We start from the raw sequence: 23,996 nt of genomic DNA on the forward strand, positions 1-23,996 counted from the left end.
CTTACCTTGTTTCTTATAACAATCATATTAAACAATGACAAAATCTTTTTAGTGATTATATACATTACAATTTCAAAGTAATTCATTTTGAGGTGATTCATAAATAAGGTTTATAAAGTTTATAATGTTTTTCTTTATTTATAGTTATATTGTAAACACATAATACTAGACGATTTATGTTTAACAGGTTATGGTTTATTTATATTGAAGGCATTTTACTTTTACTTTGGTTTTAATGAAATTTTACTTATTCTTAAGAAGGCCAAAAACTTTAAACTTAGGAACAATATTAATAATGCTAAACTTTCAAATTGTACTTAAACCTTTAATAGACATGATTAGGATATTGTTCTGCTATTTATACAATTTTTAATTGAATCTACGAAAATTTTTTTTAAGGTAGAACGGCCCGATATGTATCTTTACCTTCCGGGGAATCGAACCTACGACCTCTCGTTTGGAGAGCCATAACCTTACCCTAGACTCCCTTGATAAACCAGATGCAACGAGAGTCTCATGTCATCATACAAGATGCCCTGGTTTCCCCGAGAAGGAGTGCGTTGGAAGTTGCAAGGTGCATCGCCTTCATAATCACATTGGTGGGCGATCATGACCACTGGCTGCACCTTCTCCATCCCTGACAGAAGCTACTGGCGAGATACTAGTCAACTCGGGGTGATCAGTACTTGCATATCACCGGTATATCGTTTATATACTTATGGCATTGCTTCCTACATAACTGTACGTCTTGATTCTGTTGTAGCAGCCAAGGTGTTAACAACCTTACAGAAAGGCTAGAGTTGATGTAAGCACGTGTCCGGTACAGTCGCGGATACTAAAAATGGACTTTGACCCCAAGAGACCACCGTGTAGTCGCCGGACACATCTGCGGACTGTCAGTAAAGAGGCTAACTAACCGCAGAAGCGCGCTCTAATGAAGGAAGCCGGTGACTGAGCTGCGCCGCTAAGCGGTCGGTTGGGTAGAAAGTGCAGGCTGACTGTGTGTGTGAACTGAAGCCACGCCGCGAGCGATTCTATTGGCCCACTTCCCCATAGACACGTGGGAATCTGGCAACCATTAGGCGCAATTTGCATAGATCGGCCACTGATAACGATAGGCGTCATCCAAACCGATAGCGACAATGTGTCTTGGGAATGTTTCATTAATATTCCAACAATAAGTGATTCGAACTTCGTTTCGGGAAGTGACGATCATTGAAAGAAACATTTAAACTACAGAATAGGTACATCACAGAAATCTCACACTCTTCACAGTACCACCTTACAGCCAAGGACGTAGCCAACGAGGGGGTCCAAGGGGTGCAGACCACCCCCAAAATTTTAAAATTTTTTCAATTATTTTTTTAGTAAACGATTATTATTGTTTAATTAATTCAGTATTACTGACATGTACTTCTGAAACAAAAACAACAACAACAAAACGAGTCAAGAACTTTGTAAGGAACAAAATGGGGATTTACCTATGTCCACTACGGGAAAATACGGCGTCTGGACCCCACAACATTTTTCTGGCTACGTTCTTGCTTACGGCCAAACCTAGAAACTATAGTTGGCGGATGTTACTGTTGACTGATGGTACGTATGGGCTTTAGTTTAAACACTAATTTAAACATGTTGAGAAACATCTAAACAGCATCTTTAGTAGAGCCTTCAGCAATTTGGGTCAATAACATTGCACATTCCTAGAACAAATTGTTCATACATTTTATTTCGTACGAGATACTACGTTTTTCTTTAGAAAATGTCCACTTGCGTAAGAATAACTACTACTGCGAAATATAACATTTATTATATAATATGATAACTAACTAGTACATTTACCATAGTAACAGTTATGAAAACCATTAGATAAATACTAATAGCTTTTACTTTTTTGTTGAATATAATGTGATAAGTGAAACTACACTTCCCATGTTCATGTTCACAAGCAAGTGATGCTTCCTGGCCGAAAGGTAGGGACTTCGCGTTAGTGCACAATGGGAGATTGAACATATCGTGCTCTCGATCGCATTAGAGTGAGTGAGCCATTAGCCATTAGCTCTACTGCGCTTGTGCAATCTACCGTTCCAATACAACTCATATGATCAGATATCTGAATGGCTCGAATTAAGTGTTAAACCGAGTTGCCTGTTCTTAGCTCAACATAAATCACTATCTCGCAGTTTATTACATGCCATCAAACCTATATTACCCTCAGGTTTTATGGTAGATTTTACGAGAGTATAGTATTTCGTAGGGCAATGGTCCAAAGTAAAAGTACACAATTCCCGCATCGTAGTGCCACATAATTCATGTTCGAATTGGCTCGTATTAATTAATATTGCATGTAATTCTCCTTGCCAAGCAAGTATTTTTTGTCTGTGTTTAATACGTTTCTAGGTTTTATGAAAAATAAAACGCAGCCTTTATGAAACCATTAATGAACTGGTACAAATAAAACTATATTTACACTGATTACAATTTTATTACTACAAGAATTTCTGAGTCGACCGTGAGTGTAATCTACGTTAGTTATAGAAATTCCTATGAAGCATCGCACACTACAGCAAAACATAAAAAGTTTAAAAAGTTTCTAATTAATTGTTAAAATTTAATTATTTATGAGACTTGTTAAGTGCAGTAAGTATTTCTGATTTCAATATAATGTATTCAAATAATCTTGTGATGCAAAAATGTACTATTAAGAAAATAAAACTTCTTTGGGTCGACTGAGGAATAAACTACGCTATTTGTAAAATAAGTTAAGTTGAAAATTAATTTAGAGCCAACTGAAGTGAGGTAACTCTTTTTTAATTGACAGAGTTATTATGATTCAGTGTTCGTTTATTACTGTCAAAATAGAACGTGGATTTGTACATTGCACCTGGTGCATTCCACGAAAATAAATCCGTTATTTTTACAACTATACAAATGTTTAGATGTTATTAGTTGCGTTTTGGTAAAACAAGTCCCCTTTAATATATGCTTATTGAACAATACACTAATAGTGAAGGAAACAGGGGGTTTTCCGGACATTTGCCATCGTTCAGTGATATAATATAATCAGCAACACTGTTTCGAGATCTGAAATCCGATCTCTTCTTCATATAAATACTTACTTACTCCTGTGGCCACTCGAAACCCAGATGATTTTTGACCTCGCCAACAATGTCTCTACTGCTCTTCATATAAATGGGTAAACTAATATATGACTAAAATCTATGTTAAAGTAAATAAAACGTACCAGAGCGTTGTGACACGCATAAGTCAGGAACAACAGTAGTCATGTTGTGTGTCTATTTGGTTAGCCGATGATTGCAGACCTGTTGTGACCTGTAGTCTTTATTTAAGTTTTAATAAGTACAGTTTAGTTTTTATTAAGTTTACAGCAGTCATGTTGTGTGTCTATTTGGTTAGCCGATGAGTGCAGACCTGTTGTGACCTGTACTCTTTATTTCAGTTTTAATAAGTACAGTTTAGTTTTTATTAAGTGCATGTTTTAGAGTTAGTGTGCATGGAATAGACATACAACATGACCGTTGTTGTCCTGGCTTATGCGGATCGTAACGCTCTGGTACGTTTTGTTTACTTTATCCTAGATTTTAATCATGCATTAGTTTAGCCATTTACCTGAAGAAGAGTTCAGATAGCAGATCTCGAAATGTAGTGTTACTGATTGTGTTGTATCACTGAACAATGGCCAATGTTCGGAAAATCCTGCTTTCTTCCCAATCCTTTCATCGTCAAAAACAAACTTCAATTAAAAGACACTAATAGTATTAAGTAATATTACATTTATGTAACTATAATACTGACGTAACATTCACACTTAGCAGTACTTACTTCCACTCTAAGTTGACAAATTATATCATCATTTCTTGGCAATTATTTGTACTGGCCTTGGAAATTCTGAAACACCACACCTCCTGATATATAAGACATTTTGGAACTTAAAATACATTTTTATATGCTCTAGGTAAGACGGAAAAACATTAAGACGCAAATATTTACGTTTTATACTAAGGTGGAATGGGTATTCTCAGACGTAAAACATTACAATTTCGTAGGTTAGGTTAGGTTAGGTTAGATTAGGTTAGGTTAGGTTAGGTTAGGTTATGTTACGTTATGTAAGGTTAGGTTAGGCTAGGCTAGACTAGGTCAGGTTAAGTTAGGTTTGGTTATTTAGATGAATTTAAACATTTGTAAGAATCAATATAAATAATTTCCTTAGGTTATTTAGATAAATTTAAACATTTGTAAGAATCAATATAAATAATTTCCTTAGGTTATTTAGATGAATTTAAACATTTGTAAGAATCAATATAAATAATTCCAGTGGGACGATATTATTAAACCAGTGCTGGGACGTTTTAATATAATATTCAAAGCTAGGCACAGTATTCTTTATTATCCTTCGTTCTGGAATTTTAATTTCATGTTTTGACACACTCTATAAGGATTGCTTTATTATCTTTATAAACATAACCAGATGACTCGTACTTTATAACAAGAGGATAGATCGCTATAAATGGTAGGTAAGGTTTTGGCAACCAGGCTAGCTATTTGGCATCATGCTTTCGAATGCTCTTGGCTTCCCAAAGAGGAAAGCGAGGCATTCCTCTGACCACCCAGACCGGATGTGGAGAGCGACACGGCATTGAAAAAGAACTCATTGATTGCTGTTGGTGAAATCTTTTTGCAACCATGGCTACTGATGCGGATGGCGTCCGTTTATAGCCTGTTAGTTCCCTGAACTATCCACCTTTCCTCTTTTAGTACTTCCATTTACTTGAAGTAGTGACACCACCCTCTATTCATTTTATAGTGGGATTACATTTTCTATCCGGTTGCTGTAAACAGTTCCCTACATTAGAGATGGTCTAATTAGGTGAAATTCTGTACCTCATGATTATTTACAATTTAACATTACATTGTTAATTACTGTAAAATAGCACAAACAAACAACAATGCTAAGAAACTATTTTATGTAACAGTATGCATTGGCAAATAACGATATATTTCCATGTTAGTTGCAAATAGTCTAGTTTATTTGCACATTTCAAAGCTTGTCTACATAACGTTTTATTGTGAATGAAAACAGGCTATGTATGTTGAAATAATCTCCATGTTTAGGCCCTTCTTATTTATATCTTCACTTTAATAAATTTATAAGGAAACATTTTCAATTTAAGGCAAAAATTTCCAGAAGTGAATTTACAGGGAGGGCGATTGTATCGGGTGACAATGTGGACCTATACCATAAGATAAGTTCAACGACGGCTTTATAAGCCAATGGTAACAATTTATAGGCCAATTACCATTGATGACAACTAGAGGAGTCCTACAAGTGTTACACTGATTCAAATCACAAAAATATTGTCAATTGTTAAATTGCCAGAGTGCAGTTTCCATTGCCAATCTACACCGCTTCACCACCGAAATGAGAACTGGACATCTTTACGAGGCTTGATGACGTAAGCCAACCCTTAATTTACTGTCAGACAAGACGCCACCTTTTACACCTCTAATTATTCAGAGTGTAAAATATCATATGTGCAGCCAACATGGTGAGCACACAATCCAGTACGACAATATTTACGTTTCACTAAAGAAAACCCTATATTTCAATGTCTGAGACTAAGCTTTAATCACTTTATAAATAGGTTGAAAATTCCTAATGATAATTCTAATTTAGTAGCTGAAACTTCTGTAAACTTCCACATTAAGATTCAATAGAACAACTCTTTTATATTTTGCCGCTCACAAATGTATCGAATTTCTAAAAATGAAAGCCATATTCGAATTGCGAAAGAAATTTTTGTAGACTCAAATTTAACTCAGTGAATCGACAATTTTATAAATAATTTATTTATAATAAGTATGAAATAAAAATACGTGTTATATATCTATAACATTACAATACTACAACACACCTACAACATTCTACTTTTTTGAGGGAAGTGACGAACTTTTCGCAGTAATTCTATTGTGGTTTCTGTTTTAAATCTCTCTTAAATTAAATCAATTTTTCAATAAACGAAGATTGGTAGAAATAAATATCTTCTATACGTTGATTCCACCCAATTCAGCGTCCGATTGTAGTTGGAATTTTACATGTCTTCAATCTCATTCTTCTTTGCGGATACATTAGGCAGAAGTTAATGTATTTCTTAGTGTCGTTGAAGACATTTAATTTGAAGTTTTACTCAATTTGTACTAATTTTAAAACATTTTAGTTGAGCTCCACACCACATTTTAGGATGAAAATTAGTTTGAAATTCATCAAGACCAACCACACGGTGGTATTAATTATATTAATTAATTATTAAAATTATCTCTGATGCGCTAATGGGATTTATGGGACAACCGGTTTTACCGGTATTGGTACGGTGTGAAGTTGAACGTCCCATACCTGAGGGTTACCACATTCTCGATGGAAACGTTCTTAATAATCTTGAAAGGAATCATAAAAATCATTAAAGAAATCACACTGCTTAAATGAAAAAACCTGGACAACTTATAAGCTTAGGTTCAAAGAGTAGCAATACGTTTATTTACGTTATGTTGTGTATGGGCCTATATGTCCACTTCTATGTATTTTCTGGGTATGTAAAAAATAAATTCAACATTCCATTATTCATATTTGTAAGTAGAGAAGAAATTGATTGAATACAACAACATTTACAAGATTCGTCCATCGAACTAGAGCGTATGTGAGACACATCCGGAAATGCCAGTCTGCACCCGCCTTGAAACGAAAACGAATTCAGAAAAAAAACACATACAAAAAAAACAACAAAACACTGCTGTAATGACCACGAGATCTTCCTGTCAAAATTTAATTGCCTCTAGATTCTCTAATTTAAACCGAATTTGGCACTAACATTTTGTCGTGATGACTAATTTGTTTTTTAATAGTTTATATTATCACTTTTTAAATTGTTCGCTGATTGCTATAATAATACTTTGTTTGAGTGATATATACTATTTTTGCTCGTTATTTTTGTTATTATTTTTTTGTCTAACATAATTTAATTTTTATATATATATACATGTTGCTAATATTAGTAATTTTTGGCTTCTTTGGTAAAATTAAACATACTAAGTTTCTTTCTTGTACTGTGATAGTCATAGCTTAGCATGTATTAAACATTTGTTTGTAAAATGGTGTATACCGTAAATAAATAATAAATGTTTCACCCAACGAATGTACAGTATAATTCGTTGGTTTCTCCATATCCATCATATACATGTGAATTTGAATCTCTCACAACGCACTAATAACAGCCAAAATTAATGAACCGGATTGACTTATCCATAGTATCCATAGTTATCAGTAGAAATCGATACGATAAATACTGAAATACTGTTTCCCTCGTATACCACAAGGATACAGCATCAAGTGCATCGGCTAGTACGCCTTAGTATGAAATAATAAACTTTTAGCAACTTTTTATTTGACGTTTAAGAATTCGCTAGCTTTACTGAGCGTGAGGACGCTGATGGATTAGAACAATGGTATCATACAATGTTGGTGAGTAAATTACCATTCTTAGAGAAAACGAGCTTGCAGTTCACTGCAATATATTTTTAAACCATTATTATATTATTGAAACAATATTAAAAAAGGGTGAAAATATTGGGTTTTGTGTGACCTCCGATAACACTCTAAATCGACCTCCAAAATATTCCTGGTAAATATTGTAAATAGCGATTAGCACCACGTACTCTAGCCCGGAAATTATTATGAATCCCAAAATATTAGGAATGAAATCTGAATTGAACAAAATGCCCACCTGATTATAACGAACAAGGGGAATAAGGGTGAATCGACAGTGATCAAAGACCATTTTTACAAACGAATATTCTTAACGGTATAGATCTCAATATCACCACGAATTTTTGCGTGGTACTAATTAAAATTACGAGAAGGTAACTTATAAAAACTGTAGAGGATCTGTACGAATGCCATCGACATCAGTGCGAGCCGCAACAGTAGCTTCGGTGTTGCTACGGCATTAGCTTTCAGAGCTGCAACATTAGCTTCGGTGTTGCTGCGGCATTAGCTTTCAGAGCTGCGACATTAGCTTTGGCGTTACCGCGCACTGTGGTCAACCCTACGAATGGGCAACATCCCTTGAGTAGTACCTATCAGATACTCGTAATGAATAAACATGTCCCACCCGTCTCAGTAGGAAGAAGGGTAAATTTCACGTGTGGCCGCCATGTCTAAATGTCGGCACTGAAGAAACATTAATAATTTAGATGTTTAATTTGCACAACACTGATGGGACAATAGCTCTCAATGTTGACTTGTTAATATAATCTTAACACTTTCCAACATTTAGAAACTCCATAATCTTGAAACCTTACAAGACCAAAATTGTTTTAACTATACACATTTCTTTGTAAAAACGGGGAATTGATTTAGTTACAACTAATCTGAAATTATGTTTGCAAACTTAACTTTATAACGGTTCAAATGAATATTTCTATAACTTTAAAAGGCTATCATATGGAAACCTTAAGGAGTTTTCAAAAAAAAAGAAAAATAAAATAAATGGGAATAAATTTTGATTAAAATGCCATATTTTGACCTATGATATGAAACGCCCAGGATAAAAATGTTGCGTAAATGATATTGGCCGCCATATTCAACCATTCTATTGGTTAAGGCTGGATAACGAACCCAATCACGCTATATATAAATACTGTCTCTGTACCGTCTAGTATTAATCTATTAAGAACTACGGTGATCATCGTGTTCTCAATTAATTATTACCGCAATGTTTGCATACTAATTAACACACTGTGCGTCTTCTACCTGGAAATCTAACGGGTTATCTAAAGACAAGTAAGGACAGACACGATTGTAAATGACTTGAGAATTCTAAACACTCATATGTTGCGCGCTATTATGCATAATAACTTATACAACAATTTCTTTACCAAACTTTGAATGACCGCTATATTAAAGCTTTAGGAGGTATCAACAAAAGTTAAAGAATAGACATTATTTATAATCACCTAATTTGTATGTATTTTTGTCGATCTTGGGAATTAGTTGAGTTACAATTTTTGCTCTAACGCGAATGACCGCCATCTTCAAGTTTTTTATCGATTAAGACTGACTAATGAACTCACCCGAGCTATTGCAATTAACCACCTTTTGCTAAGTTTAATTGGGGTATTTTAAAAATTACGGCAGTTATCGTTTTTACATATTTGCGTTATATTGCATCAGCCAATATATACAGTGTGCTTTAAAAGTCCCGGGACGGTTAATAATTAATTGTTTAACCGTTTATCGTAAAGCAATGAGACAGTATATCAATATTACCCATTAAAATCTAATTTGTTATACAATTTCCAGGTTTTTATCTCATATAGGGACGGCCCGCAAGGAGTCAGAAGAAAATCTTCAACTAGAGCGACAATTTGATGTTCATCTCGACCTATGCTCTAGTTTAAGTTTCTCTTCTGACACCTTGCGGATTCTCCCCCTGATGAGATACAGACCTGACAATCGCATACAAGTTGGATTTTTATAGGTAATATTGATATACCAAATCCTCATTGCTTTACAAGAAATGGCTAAAAGTTACTAAACTGTTCCGGGACTTTTCAAACACACTGTATAGGCCTATACATAAATACAAATATATATCCGGATCGTAGTAGTTTTAGATAGAGGGAATCATGATCAGGTAAAATGCCAAAATGGTATACCAAAACCTAATAAATACCATGTATATGTGATAAACACTGAACTTGTTATTTTAATACTCTATATACAGCACTACCGTGTGAGGTTGAATAAAATAAATAGTGCAAATATTACAAGGTACTTAGTACCACATGTCACGTAACATGCTTCGCTGAATTTGCTAAATTTCAACTTCATAGATCAGCAGGAACACAGGTAGACTGACAGAAAAGACAGAAGAGTAATTTTTCCAGAACCTTCAGTGATGGTTAAAAAAAAAAAATTGAAATTTTGAAATTTATACATCAATTCATTTTAGAAATACCGACCCTGAGTTATGTTATCTCAATCAAACCCCATAGATGGACATGCATTGTCACTAAACTCTTATCTTGTCTATTTACAAAAAATTAAATCCAACACAAATCATTCAAAATTAAAAAGTAGGTTGGAAGAATATTTAATGACAAACGCATTTTATTACGTGGGTAAGATCCTGGAACATATCAACCGACATTGTCAAAGGCAAAAGATGTGGGGAGGTGAACGGTGTGCGACGTTGTGTGGATGTGAAAGATTTTAAAATATGTGTGTATCATTGTTAAAATTTATTGAATACATTTCATATTTTTGTACTTTTATCTTTTAGTTTTTTACCTATTTTTGTGTAACTTGAAATGCTTTATACATGACGAAGCTTATTGGCAGAAAAATAAGGTTAATGACGTATGTCATACAACCTAAAAAATTGTTAAATTAATGACAATAAAAAAATTATTCAATTGAATAGAAGTAAACTGATTCAACAGAATATCGACGGACCTGACAAGGTGTAACGAAAGTCTTCCTAACTAATCCACCAATAATATCACATGTTAAAATATATTCTGTGATTTTCGCGTTCATAAGACAAATGTAAAAATGTTCGCTAACGCATAGTGCATAATTTAAAGTGTAAAGATCACGTCGTTTTCGAGTATCTTGCGGATATACAGACAAAAATTGACGTTTTCAACCTTGGAGTGTGTGCCAACAAATACTGTAAGCATACAAGAGTGTTTACATCGATAACTCTAATTCAAGTATTTTCAATAAGAGACAAATCGTTACTCATAAATGGAAAAAGTGCAAAATAATTTATTTTTCGATGCACAATAAATTCTTACGCAAATTCCTCTTGTATTTTTACGTTTTATAAAAATCAATCAATTGCCAAAACGCAAACTATTTTAAATAGTCTACATAAAATTGATATTTTGGAATACTGTAGTAAGCTTAAAATTTAAATTCTTGTTCTTTTAAAAGGTACTATGAAAAATAAGATATGACTTCTTGAGTTGGAAAATATCAAAGCTGACACAATAACCTTAACAAAGATTTTACAAATTTTGCCTTCTACATTTCTAAGGATTTATAGTCACGTTTCCCTCTCCAGTTTCCAACGAACTTTTCTTCTCGGACATTTTGTAGAATTGCAATATAACGTGAGCTTATTCAATTCTTTTGGACGCGTATTTAAATTTGTAGTCGAAGCGGAAAAATCAAATAAACCCACTCTTCATAATTATCTAGACGCGAGATCGGCTTATGCTAATGATGTCACTGTAACTTTTGACATTGATCCTTTGGGAATGTCTTGCGAAATGTCTTTGGTGTTGGAGCGTCCCGCCTCGATTCATCTTCATCTAAAAACGCTTTTCGAGCAACTTTGAAGATGCGCCTAATTGCTTGAGGTTATCAGTATTCTACCCATACCTTTTCTATGGATTAGTTTTGTGGGGAGGTTGCACAAACACGAACTTTTCCAGATTGTTTTCCATTAAAAAAAGCAGAATAATTGCAAGATTGCAATGGAGAGAGTCGTGTAGGCTAGTATTTAAAAATGTGCAGCTGTTGACACTTCCCTGCCTCTACTTTTTGGAAGTTTGTCTCTTTTTTAAGTACAAATGCGAACATTTAAGAAGTAGTAATTTACACTCTTGTGAAACCAGAGACAGGGACAATTACCGCACTACGAGACACAGGGTGGTAGTTCATGAACGCCTTCACAGGCAGGCGCTCAATTTCTCAACAGATTGCCAAATTCCATTAAAAGTTCAAATATGCCCAAGGCATTTAAAGCTCGTCTGAAATCAGCCTTAATCCGAGCAGCATTTTATAATACAGACGAATTTTTAACACACGATTGGGAGACCGCTGAATTGGCTGACTGACACTGCGGCTATAGTGAACAAATTCAAATGAACGAGATTAAAAATGGAAACTAATGTATGTATGAATGAGTCCAATTGTCGTGAATGAATGGTAAATTTTAGTTGACACATAACACTGACAATAGCAGTACAATTTTGTACATTGTTTACGCAATAAAATACTTATTATTATTATTAATCTTTCTCAACTCTTCATTTGATCAAAAACGAATTCAATCTTAAATTGTTATGAATGTATTTAGTATTTATTTAAAGAATGTTTTGCAAATATCATGGATTAAAAATACTTTTGTGGAAAATTATTTCACGAAGAATATTTATTTGATTGGCTACCTGTAAGGTGACATTATTTCCTAAATATTACTGACCATCGAAGAAGATGGAGGTCGCTAGGACGCCGAGGAGGACCACCACAACGACACTGATAGGATGAGCGGGAGCATGCATCTCTGTGCCCGGCGCGCGAGAGACTGACACACCGCTCTACTCGCCGCCACCGCTTAACTAGGAGACGGGAAAAAAGTGCTCACTGGTTGGTCGCTTTGGTCGCTTACCTTTCCATCCAGGCACGTTCGATGCCCCTATTGCACTCCCAGTACGTCCGCAAATTGGTTTGTAATTGTAAAAACGGATTCAGAAGAACAAACGCATGCAATTTTTTGTAGTTGGTCAATTTGTGTGGATCGGGCTTCCTCGCTATTGCAGTTTTTTTTTTTTTTTGCAGTTGAAGTTAATTGTAACTGTGCCATTGTTTCCAAGTAGTTCAATAGAGAAAGACCTTCATATGTTGCTGAGCTCCATAGTAACTAGAACTATGCATGTATAATAATAATTTTTATTACATTAAAAAATTTACAAAATTGTACTACAAACGTCATTTTATAATATTGATTAACTAAACTAATCCTATCTTAAGTTATCACTGACACAGTCAATGCCGCATATTAATGTGTGAACCTAACAATATATTAGTACTTTGCACGTTTCACATAAGTACCAGAAAAGGAGAAATAAAATAATAATAAATTGCTAATTTTTATCCCACTGGCCCATCGTAAACTCATCAACACAGTTAAATGCCTTTGGCAACAAAAAGTGTCTTAATTGAGACTTGAATTGTTTGGGTTCATTGATTCATTTGAGATCTTCGGGGAGCTTATTGGTATCATGACTGCGGCAAGTGTTCTTCAAATATAGCCATTCTATGCTGATCATTTCTGGTTATTTCTGCCTCTGGTCTCGTACTGGTGGACGCCCCTGCCCTGACTATTTGAATCAGCAGTACAGACAGGGTGACATCGAGAATATAGAGCCTGGGTAAGGCCAACCAACAATCCGAGCTCCCCGAAGGCAATTTTACACTACTATGGGTTTTAATTTCGAAATTAATATAACAACTTTCTTATGAGTTATAAATACTCTATCAAATTTGTATTTGGAACAGCTGCTCCATAGTCCCAAACCGTAGGCCAAATGTGGATGTACTAGGCCATAATAGACTGTCTCCAGTACATTGGACGAGCGGAACATTGATACATTGTGTAAGACATAAATGTCCACTTGGGAGTGGACTTTATTTTTTTTATTTTTTTTAGCATTCCCAAAAGCAGCTGCACGGCCTACTTTCTTTGGTCTGCTCTACCCAATACACCTTACAACACAAGTTTGTCTTTTTTTCCTTTTCCCTTTTTTCTTTTACAATTAGGTCAGTCTGAAGGCAGTACGTGGATTAATAGCAAGTTTTAAGCTTTCGTTGGGATCTATGTTTAGCTTTAGTTGTTGAATGATTTATGTAGGTTGGCTTCCTGACTATATTTCTATAGTCAGTTTTTTTTTGTTATCTCATTGCGTCTTGAAGACTGAATACTGTCTCGTAAGCTGTAAGTTTTTTCGGCTCTTATATTTTGTTCTTATTGTATTCTTCATTATTTTAGATATTTATTGTTGTGTTTTGCTCTTGAATAGGTTATCTTTTTTGTCTCGTTAGAAGCGTAATTGTTGTTATTTTCCTAGTTCTCTTCTGTTTTAACTTTGGTCCTCTAAGGTTTCTACCGGCTTCAGGTTTTTAGCTGAACCTGGCCAAATTTGTTTAGGAAAGTGTTAACCATTCTAGTGTTCCTTTGTATCATTCAACGGCCAAATAATTTCCTTTCTCTGCTAATTTTATACAATATTTTGCGCTTTATTAATGTCTTTTGAGATCTCAAACCAACAATTAATTTTCTTAAGTTTAAGTTTAATTTAGTATGGATCAATAGAGAAAGTTAAGATTTAAACGTTATGTACACTTATCCCACTAGCCACAAATTTTTTCTCAGTGGAAGGCAGGGGAGCAGAGTAGTGGTAATTTGTTGCTATTTTTGCCAGTACAAAGGTTTTACCTTTGTTCTCTTTTTAATTCAAGATTAGGCCTTTTTTATATTATGATGGATGTCAAGTGTTCGGTTTTAGAATTTCGCTTAGGGATGGTTTTTTTTATCCTTACTATTCATCCTATCTAAAAAAAAAGAAAGAATATATATTCGTAATATTAGTCTCCTGGTTGATTTAAGGCGTTCCACTCAACAATTCAGGGTTCCATTTTGGTGCCTAAGTGGCCCTTGGGTTCCGAGTGAAAATACTCGATTGGTAGTGACTTAGGAAATGCCAGTGGGTGTGCGCACTTATTATTCTTCCCAACCTTACTGAACACCTTCTATTTAGGCCTTGACCACCAATCGTATTGGGTACTTGTGAGAAGGAATAAACCCATCCTATTTTCAACACTTTAGACCTTATTAAATAATGGTAGCTATCACACAGAGTACAAAACTCCTGTTCGTTTAACTTACCACCACTAGGTTTCTCCTTCCTCCTCTTTAAATAGATTTTTATCTTCTTGATTGGAGTGGTCAGTCGGAACGGATGCTAGCCGTTACGCTTCTTGAGCTATTCGCAGCCGTGCAGGAGATCCATACTGTTATGACTTCTAGCTTTTTTTGACGACGGTGTTTTGAACCAGCGATACGTTTTTTGTCGTTTACATTCTCTCCTTCCTTTCCTTATGCCTTAACCTGTTGAGAGAGTATTTTTTTTCTTTCACTCCCCGGGGTAGAGCGGGAGGATGTGGCGTCTGCGACTTTTATTTTTGTTGGCCGGTAATCGGGACTTTTTTCTATTCTCGGCCACAGCTAAGCATGTCTGCGATTGCTAACCTCTTTGCTAGTTGCAGCTGTTTGGACTACTGGACTACTCTTTACGTGTTGCTTTGCCAAGTTTATTCTGTAAGAGGTTTTAGCTTCGTCTTGTAACCAGCGCCGAATAAAGACGTCCTTTGGTTATCCAGTGGACAGAGAGATGTAGTTTTGGTTCTTCAAAGCCGACTGCCCTGCTGCCTATAGGTCCCGGCAGTGTAAGTCCTCGCCTTCCAGAAAAGGTCGACGTAACTCACAGTTGTATATTAAGGTCCAGTAATGCTTCCAAATCCAGTGAGCCAACCATTAAAAACCTTTTGTTTTGCCTATTGCAACAGCCGAATTGTCCTCATGGTGGCACAAAATGTCCACTTAGCTTCATCGAACATGACTCCCAGAGCAGAAAACTACTACCCGTTCCAAATTGTATAAATATTCTAAATAACGCGGCTTGTAAAAACGATAACTGCTCCCAAAAAAGCCAACAGGAGTTGAAACTTGGTACAAACATTGATATTATAAATATAAGAATAAGACATTTCCTATACTCCATGTTATTACAAATTTGCTTGTATCTCTAATGGATATCGATTACATATCGCCAAGGCCTGGAGAAAGAAATTCTTAAACTAGTTCAAATTAGGTAAGAATATTGACCTATAAATATTTTGGCTATAGTCATTGGCCAGCTTAGTACACTGTTTGATCTAATATGACGGCCTTTACAAAATTCACACTTCATTTATTAATGTACAATTTCTGAGAAAATTTCTATTTCTGTCGGTCTGTCCGCATGATATCTCGAAAATCTATAGGCTGGAAATTGTGTACGACGCTTCACTTCTATACGAGGCATACTGAGTTCGATTATAGTGCATGTCCACTCCATATGATCTGGCTGAGCGTTAGCGAAAATGTATTGCTCTATGGGTAACAATGGTAAATTATTAAACCATTAAAAATTATTATGTGTTAAAAAATTATTAAACACAATACATTAATAAAAGATATATACATGTGACATAGTATTAAACATGTAACCTAACTACCACACCAAGTCCAACATAATTTAATGGTAACATGATTTAATTTCAGCATAATCTTGTGCTGTTGTACCCTCCCTGTCTCACCGGAATTGTTATTATTTAAACACTGACATGAAACCCAATTTAATAAATATAAATGTAAATGTAAAATGAGCCAAGATATCTCGATAAATATTTCATGTGTAAGCTTAAAATTATGTGTTCTATGATGTATTTCCAACCATAGGACTTGGCTAAGCATCGTTCAATAGGCTGACACAATTTCCCTTTAGTTTGCCCAGGATGTAAAACATGTTTAACGCATGATTGTGTATCGTTCTGTAAGTCAACAATGAAGTGAGCTATAGAAGACTGTGGTGTATAACGACAAGTGGTGTGGCGCACTCCTATCTCGTAAATAACGCGATACACGTTAGCCAGTAACAGTACCTGCGGGTCGTCAACCAACCATTAAATAAAGCAAAACCCAAACACTGCTCTTATTTTATACAATTATACAAATATTGTACTAAATTGTGTGTAGGAGCCATAAGTCAACAATGAAGTGAGCTATAGAAGACTGTGGTGTATAACGACAAGTGGTGTGGCGCACTCCTATCTCGTAAATAACGCGATACACGTTAGCCAGTAACAGTACCTGCGGGTCGTCAACCAACCATTAAATAAAGCAAAACCCAAACACTGCTCTTATTTTATACAATTATACAAATATTGTACTAAATTGTGTGTAGGAGCCATAAGTCAACAATGAAGTGAGCTATAGAAGACTGTGGTGTATAACGACAAGTGGTGTGGCGCACTCCTATCTCGTAAATAACGCGATACACGTTAGCCAGTAACAGTACCTGCGGGTCGTCAACCAACCATTAAATAAAGCAAAACCCAAACACTGCTCTTATTTTATACAATTATACAAATATTGTACTAAATTGTGTGTAGGAGCCATAAGTCAACAATGAAGTGAGCTATAGAAGACTGTGGTGTATAACGACAAGTGGTGTGGCGCACTCCTATCTCGTAAATAACGCGATACACGTTAGCCAGTAACAGTACCTGCGGGTCGTCAACCAACCATTAAATAAAGCAAAACCCAAACACTGCTCTTATTTTATACAATTATACAAATATTGTACTAAATTGTGTGTAGGAGCCATAAGTCAACAATGAAGTGAGCTATAGAAGACTGTGGTGTATAACGACAAGTGGTGTGGCGCACTCCTATCTCGTAAATAACGCGATACACGTTAGCCAGTAACAGTACCTGCGGGTCGTCAACCAACCATTAAATAAAGCAAAACCCAAACACTGCTCTTATTTTATACAATTATACAAATATTGTACTAAATTGTGTGTAGGAGCCATAAGTCAACAATGAAGTGAGCTATAGAAGACTGTGGTGCGGGTGCGCACTCCTCGTAAACGCGATAACGTTAGCCAGTAACAGTACCTGCGGGTCGTCAACCAACCATTAAATAAAGCAAAACCCAAACACTGCTCTTATTTTATACAATTATACAAATATTGTACTAAATTGTGTGTAGGAGCCATAAGTCAACAATGAAGTGAGCTATAGAAGACTGTGGTGTATAACGACAAGTGGTGTGTGGCGCACTCCTATCTCGTAAATAACGCGATACACGTTAGCCAGTAACAGTACCTGCGGGTCGTCAACCAACCATTAAATAAAGCAAAACCCAAACACTGCTCTTATTTTATACAATTATACAAATATTGTACTAAATTGTGTGTAGGAGCCATAAGTCAACAATGAAGTGAGCTATAGAAGACTGTGGTGTATAACGACAAGTGGTGTGGCGCACTCCTATCTCGTAAATAACGCGATACACGTTAGCCAGTAACAGTACCTGCGGGTCGTCAACCAACCATTAAATAAAGCAAAACCCAAACACTGCTCTTATTTTATACAATTATACAAATATTGTACTAAATTGTGTGTAGGAGCCATAAGTCAACAATGAAGTGAGCTATAGAAGACTGTGGTGTATAACGACAAGTGGTGTGGCGCACTCCTATCTCGTAAATAACGCGATACACGTTAGCCAGTAACAGTACCTGCGGGTCGTCAACCAACCATTAAATAAAGCAAGACCCAAACACTGCTCTTATTTTATACAATTATACAAATATTGTACTAAATTGTGCGCAGGAGCCATAAGTCAACAATGAAGTGAGCTATAGAAGACTGTGGTGTATAACGACAAGTGGTGTGGCGCACTCCTATCTCGTAAATAACGCGATACACGTTAGCCAGTAACAGTATCTGCGGGTCGTCAACCAACCATTAAATAAAGCAAAACCCAAACACTGCTCTTATTTTATACAATTATACAAATATTGTACTAAATTGTGCGCAGGAGCCATAATTTAAAGCGTTTCACCGGTACTCCAGACATGCACTATAGCTCATTAGACTTTATAAACAGTCGGGGTTTTAAATATTCTTGAATGATTGATGTAGACGTAACTTGATTTACTGTTGCGCCAATATGCCGTATATAATGCACTTGCTATTTAACAATTAGCCTTGTTTGCTATCATTAAAATACTTTATATTTACCATTGTTCAGTTTTGTAACCATTGATCAGTTTTTATAACAGTTTTGGTTGTAAATTACTCTGATAAAACTGTGTGTATCAAACCAAATGTATTTAATAAATTATGTATTGTATTTGATACGTTGTTAATACTTCTTGATTTGTTAAATTCGTGTTTACAATCTAAAGCGCCTATAAATCTAAGGGGTGGATTAATAATTTTGTTCAGTCATTTTTTCAGTTTCTTTATTAAGAACTAATTAAGGTCTATTAAGTTTCTTATTAAGGTCTACTCATTAATACGAGACCTAAAATGGCTTTTTTAAGCCATTCGCATCTTTCCATGTTTTTCAGAGGATTTGGTGGATAATCTTGAGAGTAAAGATAATTTTCCGTAGTGTGCCGTAATCTTAATAATTAATTAGCCTACATCTGTAATGCTGATGCCGAGCGGTCTAAGACGTCGGACTTTGGATCTAAACTACAGAATGATAGTCTACGTTCAATTCCTGTCTATGACTATAGAGCTTTTTATCAGAACCACTAACCTTGCAGTTTATTGACTTTCGCCCTTATTCTCTTTGATAAGATCATCGCACAGTACAGTGGGTCAAAAGGAGTGGCAGAGCAAGAGTTTCAAGGAGGTCGGCACTCCTTAAAAAATATGTTTGTATGTCCTGTCGAAATTTGTTTTTAAGCACTTTTTAGTCTCTAAAGGCAAACAATTATTACTTGAGGATATATATATATATATATATATATATATATATATATATATATATATATCCATCATGTGCGGGCACAAACCATTAATCTATACTTTAAAATAAAACCGATATTTTATTGAAGATTTTAGTATAGAAAACACTTTACTATACTTTGTAATATAATTAGCATACTTACAATATAAATCATTAAAAGCTACTATCATGTTTACTAACATAATTTTTCTTTTCCACCATTCAGCGACCAGTTATTTACACCTGTCTCAATGTTAAAGTACATCTTACATTGTTTGCTCCCAATTTATAAACATGCAGTGTGAGATCTGACCGCATCTGAGCGCGTTAATGCATTTTAGCTAATTGGGAGATTAACGTCTAGCGCAACTATACGACTGTTAATAGACGGAACGATATTACCAGCAGAGCTGCAGGTTTTGCACTTTATTACACTTCTTACTCTTCCCTATCCACAGAGTAAGGGGAACAGTACACGTACGAGTTGAGTCAATTCAAAAACGCCCAATATTGTGCGTGGCAGTTCCCTTTACCATTCCAGTGTGCTCCATTCTCCGTTTTATCATCTCATTTTCTGTTTATACTTAAAAACATAAAATAAATATTTAAGACAGATCTAAATAGATTAAACTATCTGGATTGTCTGTTCCTAAATACGAGTACTGCTTGCAAAAATTGTTAACAATATTGTTAAGTTATCAAAATTCATTGAACAAAGACAATGTTAAAGGATCTCAAAACACAAGATTTGTATTGGTTATGTTCGCTAAGGATATCAAAATAAATTTTTTTATTTGAATGTTTCCCCAATGAAAACACTCAAACAATAAATTTTACGTGACAGTATGACGTATATCTCTGTCCGTGACATGGATGCATGATGACTTTCACCAATAGAATCGATTTGCGATTATCAATAACCGATCGTGTGAGAAAGTGACAAGGTCTGGCCGAGCGGCTGGACCCGTTGCTGGGGCCATGTGGGATCAGGAAAGTGGGAAAGCATGAGTCGGCAGTAGCCGGCTCCCGCCTGCATCTCCACACGCATAGAAAGCGGAGAAAATGCGGGAGCAACATTGAAGTGCAATTAGTGATCGTGACCCGCTTCTCACATTTGGCAATGTTTTCTTTATCACAGAAACGTCTCATTGTGTCCTGGGCCGCACGACCTCTTTCTGCTCCCGCCACAAAGCTCGGTTTAATGTCGAGACTGGACGGTTGGGCTGCAGCAGTTGCAGTCTGCAGTCTGCAGAGACTTGAACGCCGGGACCAGGTCACTCGGCTCGTCCGAGATCATAGCCAATACTGTTCTTACAGTATTGGCTATCAATAACCGACTTACGCCACGTAATATGATAAAACTTAACACTTAAGTGACTTAATATGACTCATGACTTAATATGAGTTCCCTGTAGATGTTCTTACAGGGAGAACGTCTTATAGATTTCTATTCTTCTCATCAATTTATACAACTGCCTCACTGAATTCATAATTCCTATTCATATTCCACAGTGTCGCGTAACAGACCTCGCTGAGGTGGCTTGAAAAAGTTCAAATCTAAAGCTTATTTCATTCCCGAGATGTTCTACGGGCAGATAGACAGTCAGACAATCATACAGAAAAGAAAAGTTTGCATTCCCGGAAAACTAAAGAGAAACGGTTTCTGCCTACCGAGTGATAGGCGTCAATGACGCTCAGCCAAATTACATAGTTGGACATACAATACCATACAAGTCATTCTATTGTATGAGGAAAAGTTTCATACAAAATTTAAATTCATCTGATTAAGGCTTTCTCAGGGTATCTTTCCACATGATTTATTCAAATTTGGTTCATCGAGTTAGGTTCAATAGTGTTCACATAATGAAAGTTCCAGTGAGCTAGAGAATGTACAGAACTATAACTGTGTGCTGAATTCAAGTCACCAACTTTACATACGAACTTTGCTTTGAATATGTCATACGACTGCAGTCAGTTTGATTACAAATGTATTCATTCTGTTATTTTCTTGTTGCCATCATGTTTACCCATAACACAAAGAAAACCAAACGATAAACCAAATCCCATTGGGTTACAAGTACTTTCATCAAACTCATCGTTGCCTATATGTATAAAAATAAAGGTTCATGCAAACTTTCAAGTCTGTAGGTCAGCCCTTTTTTGAGATATTGTGTGCACAGCCAAGAAACAGACAGGAATGATATTTTTCTAGCTACATGAGTAATAGGTTTCCTATAAGACACGCCGACAAAAGATAACGTGTTAAAACTGAAGGAAAAAGTATATTTTTAGCATTAACACCTTTTATTGGCTCGTTTATATAAAAGGAAATCAAACATACCCGACTGTTTAAAAATTTATGAACTATATTGAAGTACAAACAGATTTCCTGTGGCCTTCAACATTGTCAATCGTATATTAGCCAGTGTCTGATCAGAAAATAAAGTAAATGGCCGAACCGTTTTCTTGGTTTTGGTATCAATCGACGGAAACTTTTTTTGTTAGACATTTGAGAGTAACAATTGCATATTAAATCTTAAATTTAAATAATGACGAGCAAAACGGAAGAGGCGACAGTCGAGCGGTCACGTTGATCGGTTTTCACATCTGAGTTAGAGATGGATAGGTTCAAAGTCTGTATCTGACTGTAGCACTTTTTATCAGATTCTGTCTATCTGATACTGTATCGAGATCCTCGCACAGCTTAGTGACCCATGAGGACGGGCAGAATAAGGCTTAAGGGGAGGTAAAGTTTTTCTCATTTAATTTCTATATTACACTACATATAATTTTCAGTCTATTAAAAATAACCGTATCTTTAAAGCCCAAAAATATTTAACATACATACGTTAAAGTAAAAATGTCATATAGCTCGTGGGCTTTACAAACTATTTGTTTTGTTTTGATGATTGTCCATCAAAATGTTCTGTCATGTTGTCTTGAGTTTGGAATAGACAAATCATTTGTGGAGCTACTTCTTCTTGTATGCAAGATTTAAAAAATCACGAAATCTACGTGTATTTATGTTCTTTCCAGTGCTAATATTATAAATAAAAATGAGGGATACAAGATATAATTAGAAAATGAATGATTAGATCAGCTTTGGTATGTACATTGACTCATATTTAGCTCATTCAAATCCCACATGTCAGACGGGTTGCCTGTAGTTCCCTGTAGTTCTGGTGGTCCCTAAATTTCATCTATATTTTTCGTTCACGTAGCTGCATCGGAGAACTCTACGTAGGCTGGGAGTTGGGTATAAATTCAACAATAATTCTGTTGTAATAGTATGGGTTTTTAAAAGAGCCTTCTTTATTCTATAGAGTGAATATCTTCTTCTCATGTTTTTTGTCACGTTTCGACTTTGAAGTCCACAATGAGATAAAACCATTTCCAGAAGCAAACATCTAAAGATTAAATTTACTTCTCCCAAAGTGAATGTTGCCTGTAACTACTTGTCTTTTTAACTTCCTGACGAGACGAGACAAAAACAATTTAACCAACTTGGCCGCCAACGCCGATTAGAACTGTCTCAGAATCAATCTGTGACTCAGCAAACAAGATAACCAACGTAAACCAACATTGGTACATGTCAAATTGATCATCTGCTACCAAACAGTTCATCTCCAAAGTCACATGCAGTCACCAAACAAATAGGTAATGATGGTGAATTAAAAGTCGAATGGGTTAACAGAGGATTTATGGTAATGAAGGTTACTCTACTAGATAAACGGTTTTCAAGGCAAATCTCAAAGTCACGAGCGAGGCAAAGTAATATGATGGAACTGCATTCCTCAGCCTAGAGCTACTCTATAAAATCCAGGAGCGGACAAGAAAGGGATCTCAATAGCCAGAACCTCAGCACAATCATCTAATCCTATGATACAGTAAGCATAATCCACTCCTTCGTGGCTCCTAAAAGACCGTCTGTGACGCTATTCGATGTCTGGACAAAAGTGAGCCGCAAACCCATCCTTAAGGAGCCACAGTTAAAGAAAAATTTTTCTGAAAAAATTAAACAGTATTTTCCTTACAACAATGCCCCTATATTTTTATTTTTATTTATTTCCTTAACCTCGATTCATGCATAATTCAATAGCCTCAATATTTTTACTTGAAAGGTTAGCAAGGGAATAGTAACACCTTTGGCGTGCCATTCATGTTTTATTGGATACCTGTACTGTCGGTAACAAACAACCAATAGCAATCCTTATACATGCATCTGCATTTAAGTGACACTGATGGAGATGACGTCCACCTGATGGCTGTTAAATCCCAAGATCAAAATAAAAAGATCATCGTATAAACAAGAGAGAATATTGGTTTTATCTCCAGTCCACCTTCCTATTAGTGTAGAATCTGGAATATGACACTGTCACAGACTTGACTTCCGGAATTTGGAGTCATGTTTTTCTAATGAGATCCAAAAAAATACAGATGCAGTAGTCAATTCTCTAACAGAGTCAGATCAGATTCCAGACGTCGCACTAAGAGGAAGGTGAACCGGACCTAAACTCAATATCCACATAGAATCAACCCCTCCCACCATAGCTACGTTGTAT

At 35.7% G+C, this 23,996-nt stretch overlaps 1 protein-coding gene across 1 annotated transcript in view; it reads right to left on the minus strand.

The window, feature by feature from the left end:
* Positions 1-12,410, minus strand: part of LOC124357928 (serine protease inhibitor dipetalogastin) — a 61,718-nt gene extending 49,308 nt beyond the window's left edge. The window contains exon 1 of the mRNA XM_046810055.1: positions 12,288-12,410. Within this exon, the coding sequence (XP_046666011.1) occupies positions 12,288-12,366 (79 nt within the window). The 5' untranslated portion in view covers positions 12,367-12,410. The remainder of the gene's footprint in view (positions 1-12,287) is intronic.
* Positions 12,411-23,996: the final 11,586 nt, after the last annotated feature.

The sequence above is a fragment of the Homalodisca vitripennis genome, chromosome 1 (assembly GCF_021130785.1).
Source record: "Homalodisca vitripennis isolate AUS2020 chromosome 1, UT_GWSS_2.1, whole genome shotgun sequence".
Lineage (NCBI taxonomy): Eukaryota > Metazoa > Arthropoda > Insecta > Hemiptera > Cicadellidae > Homalodisca > Homalodisca vitripennis.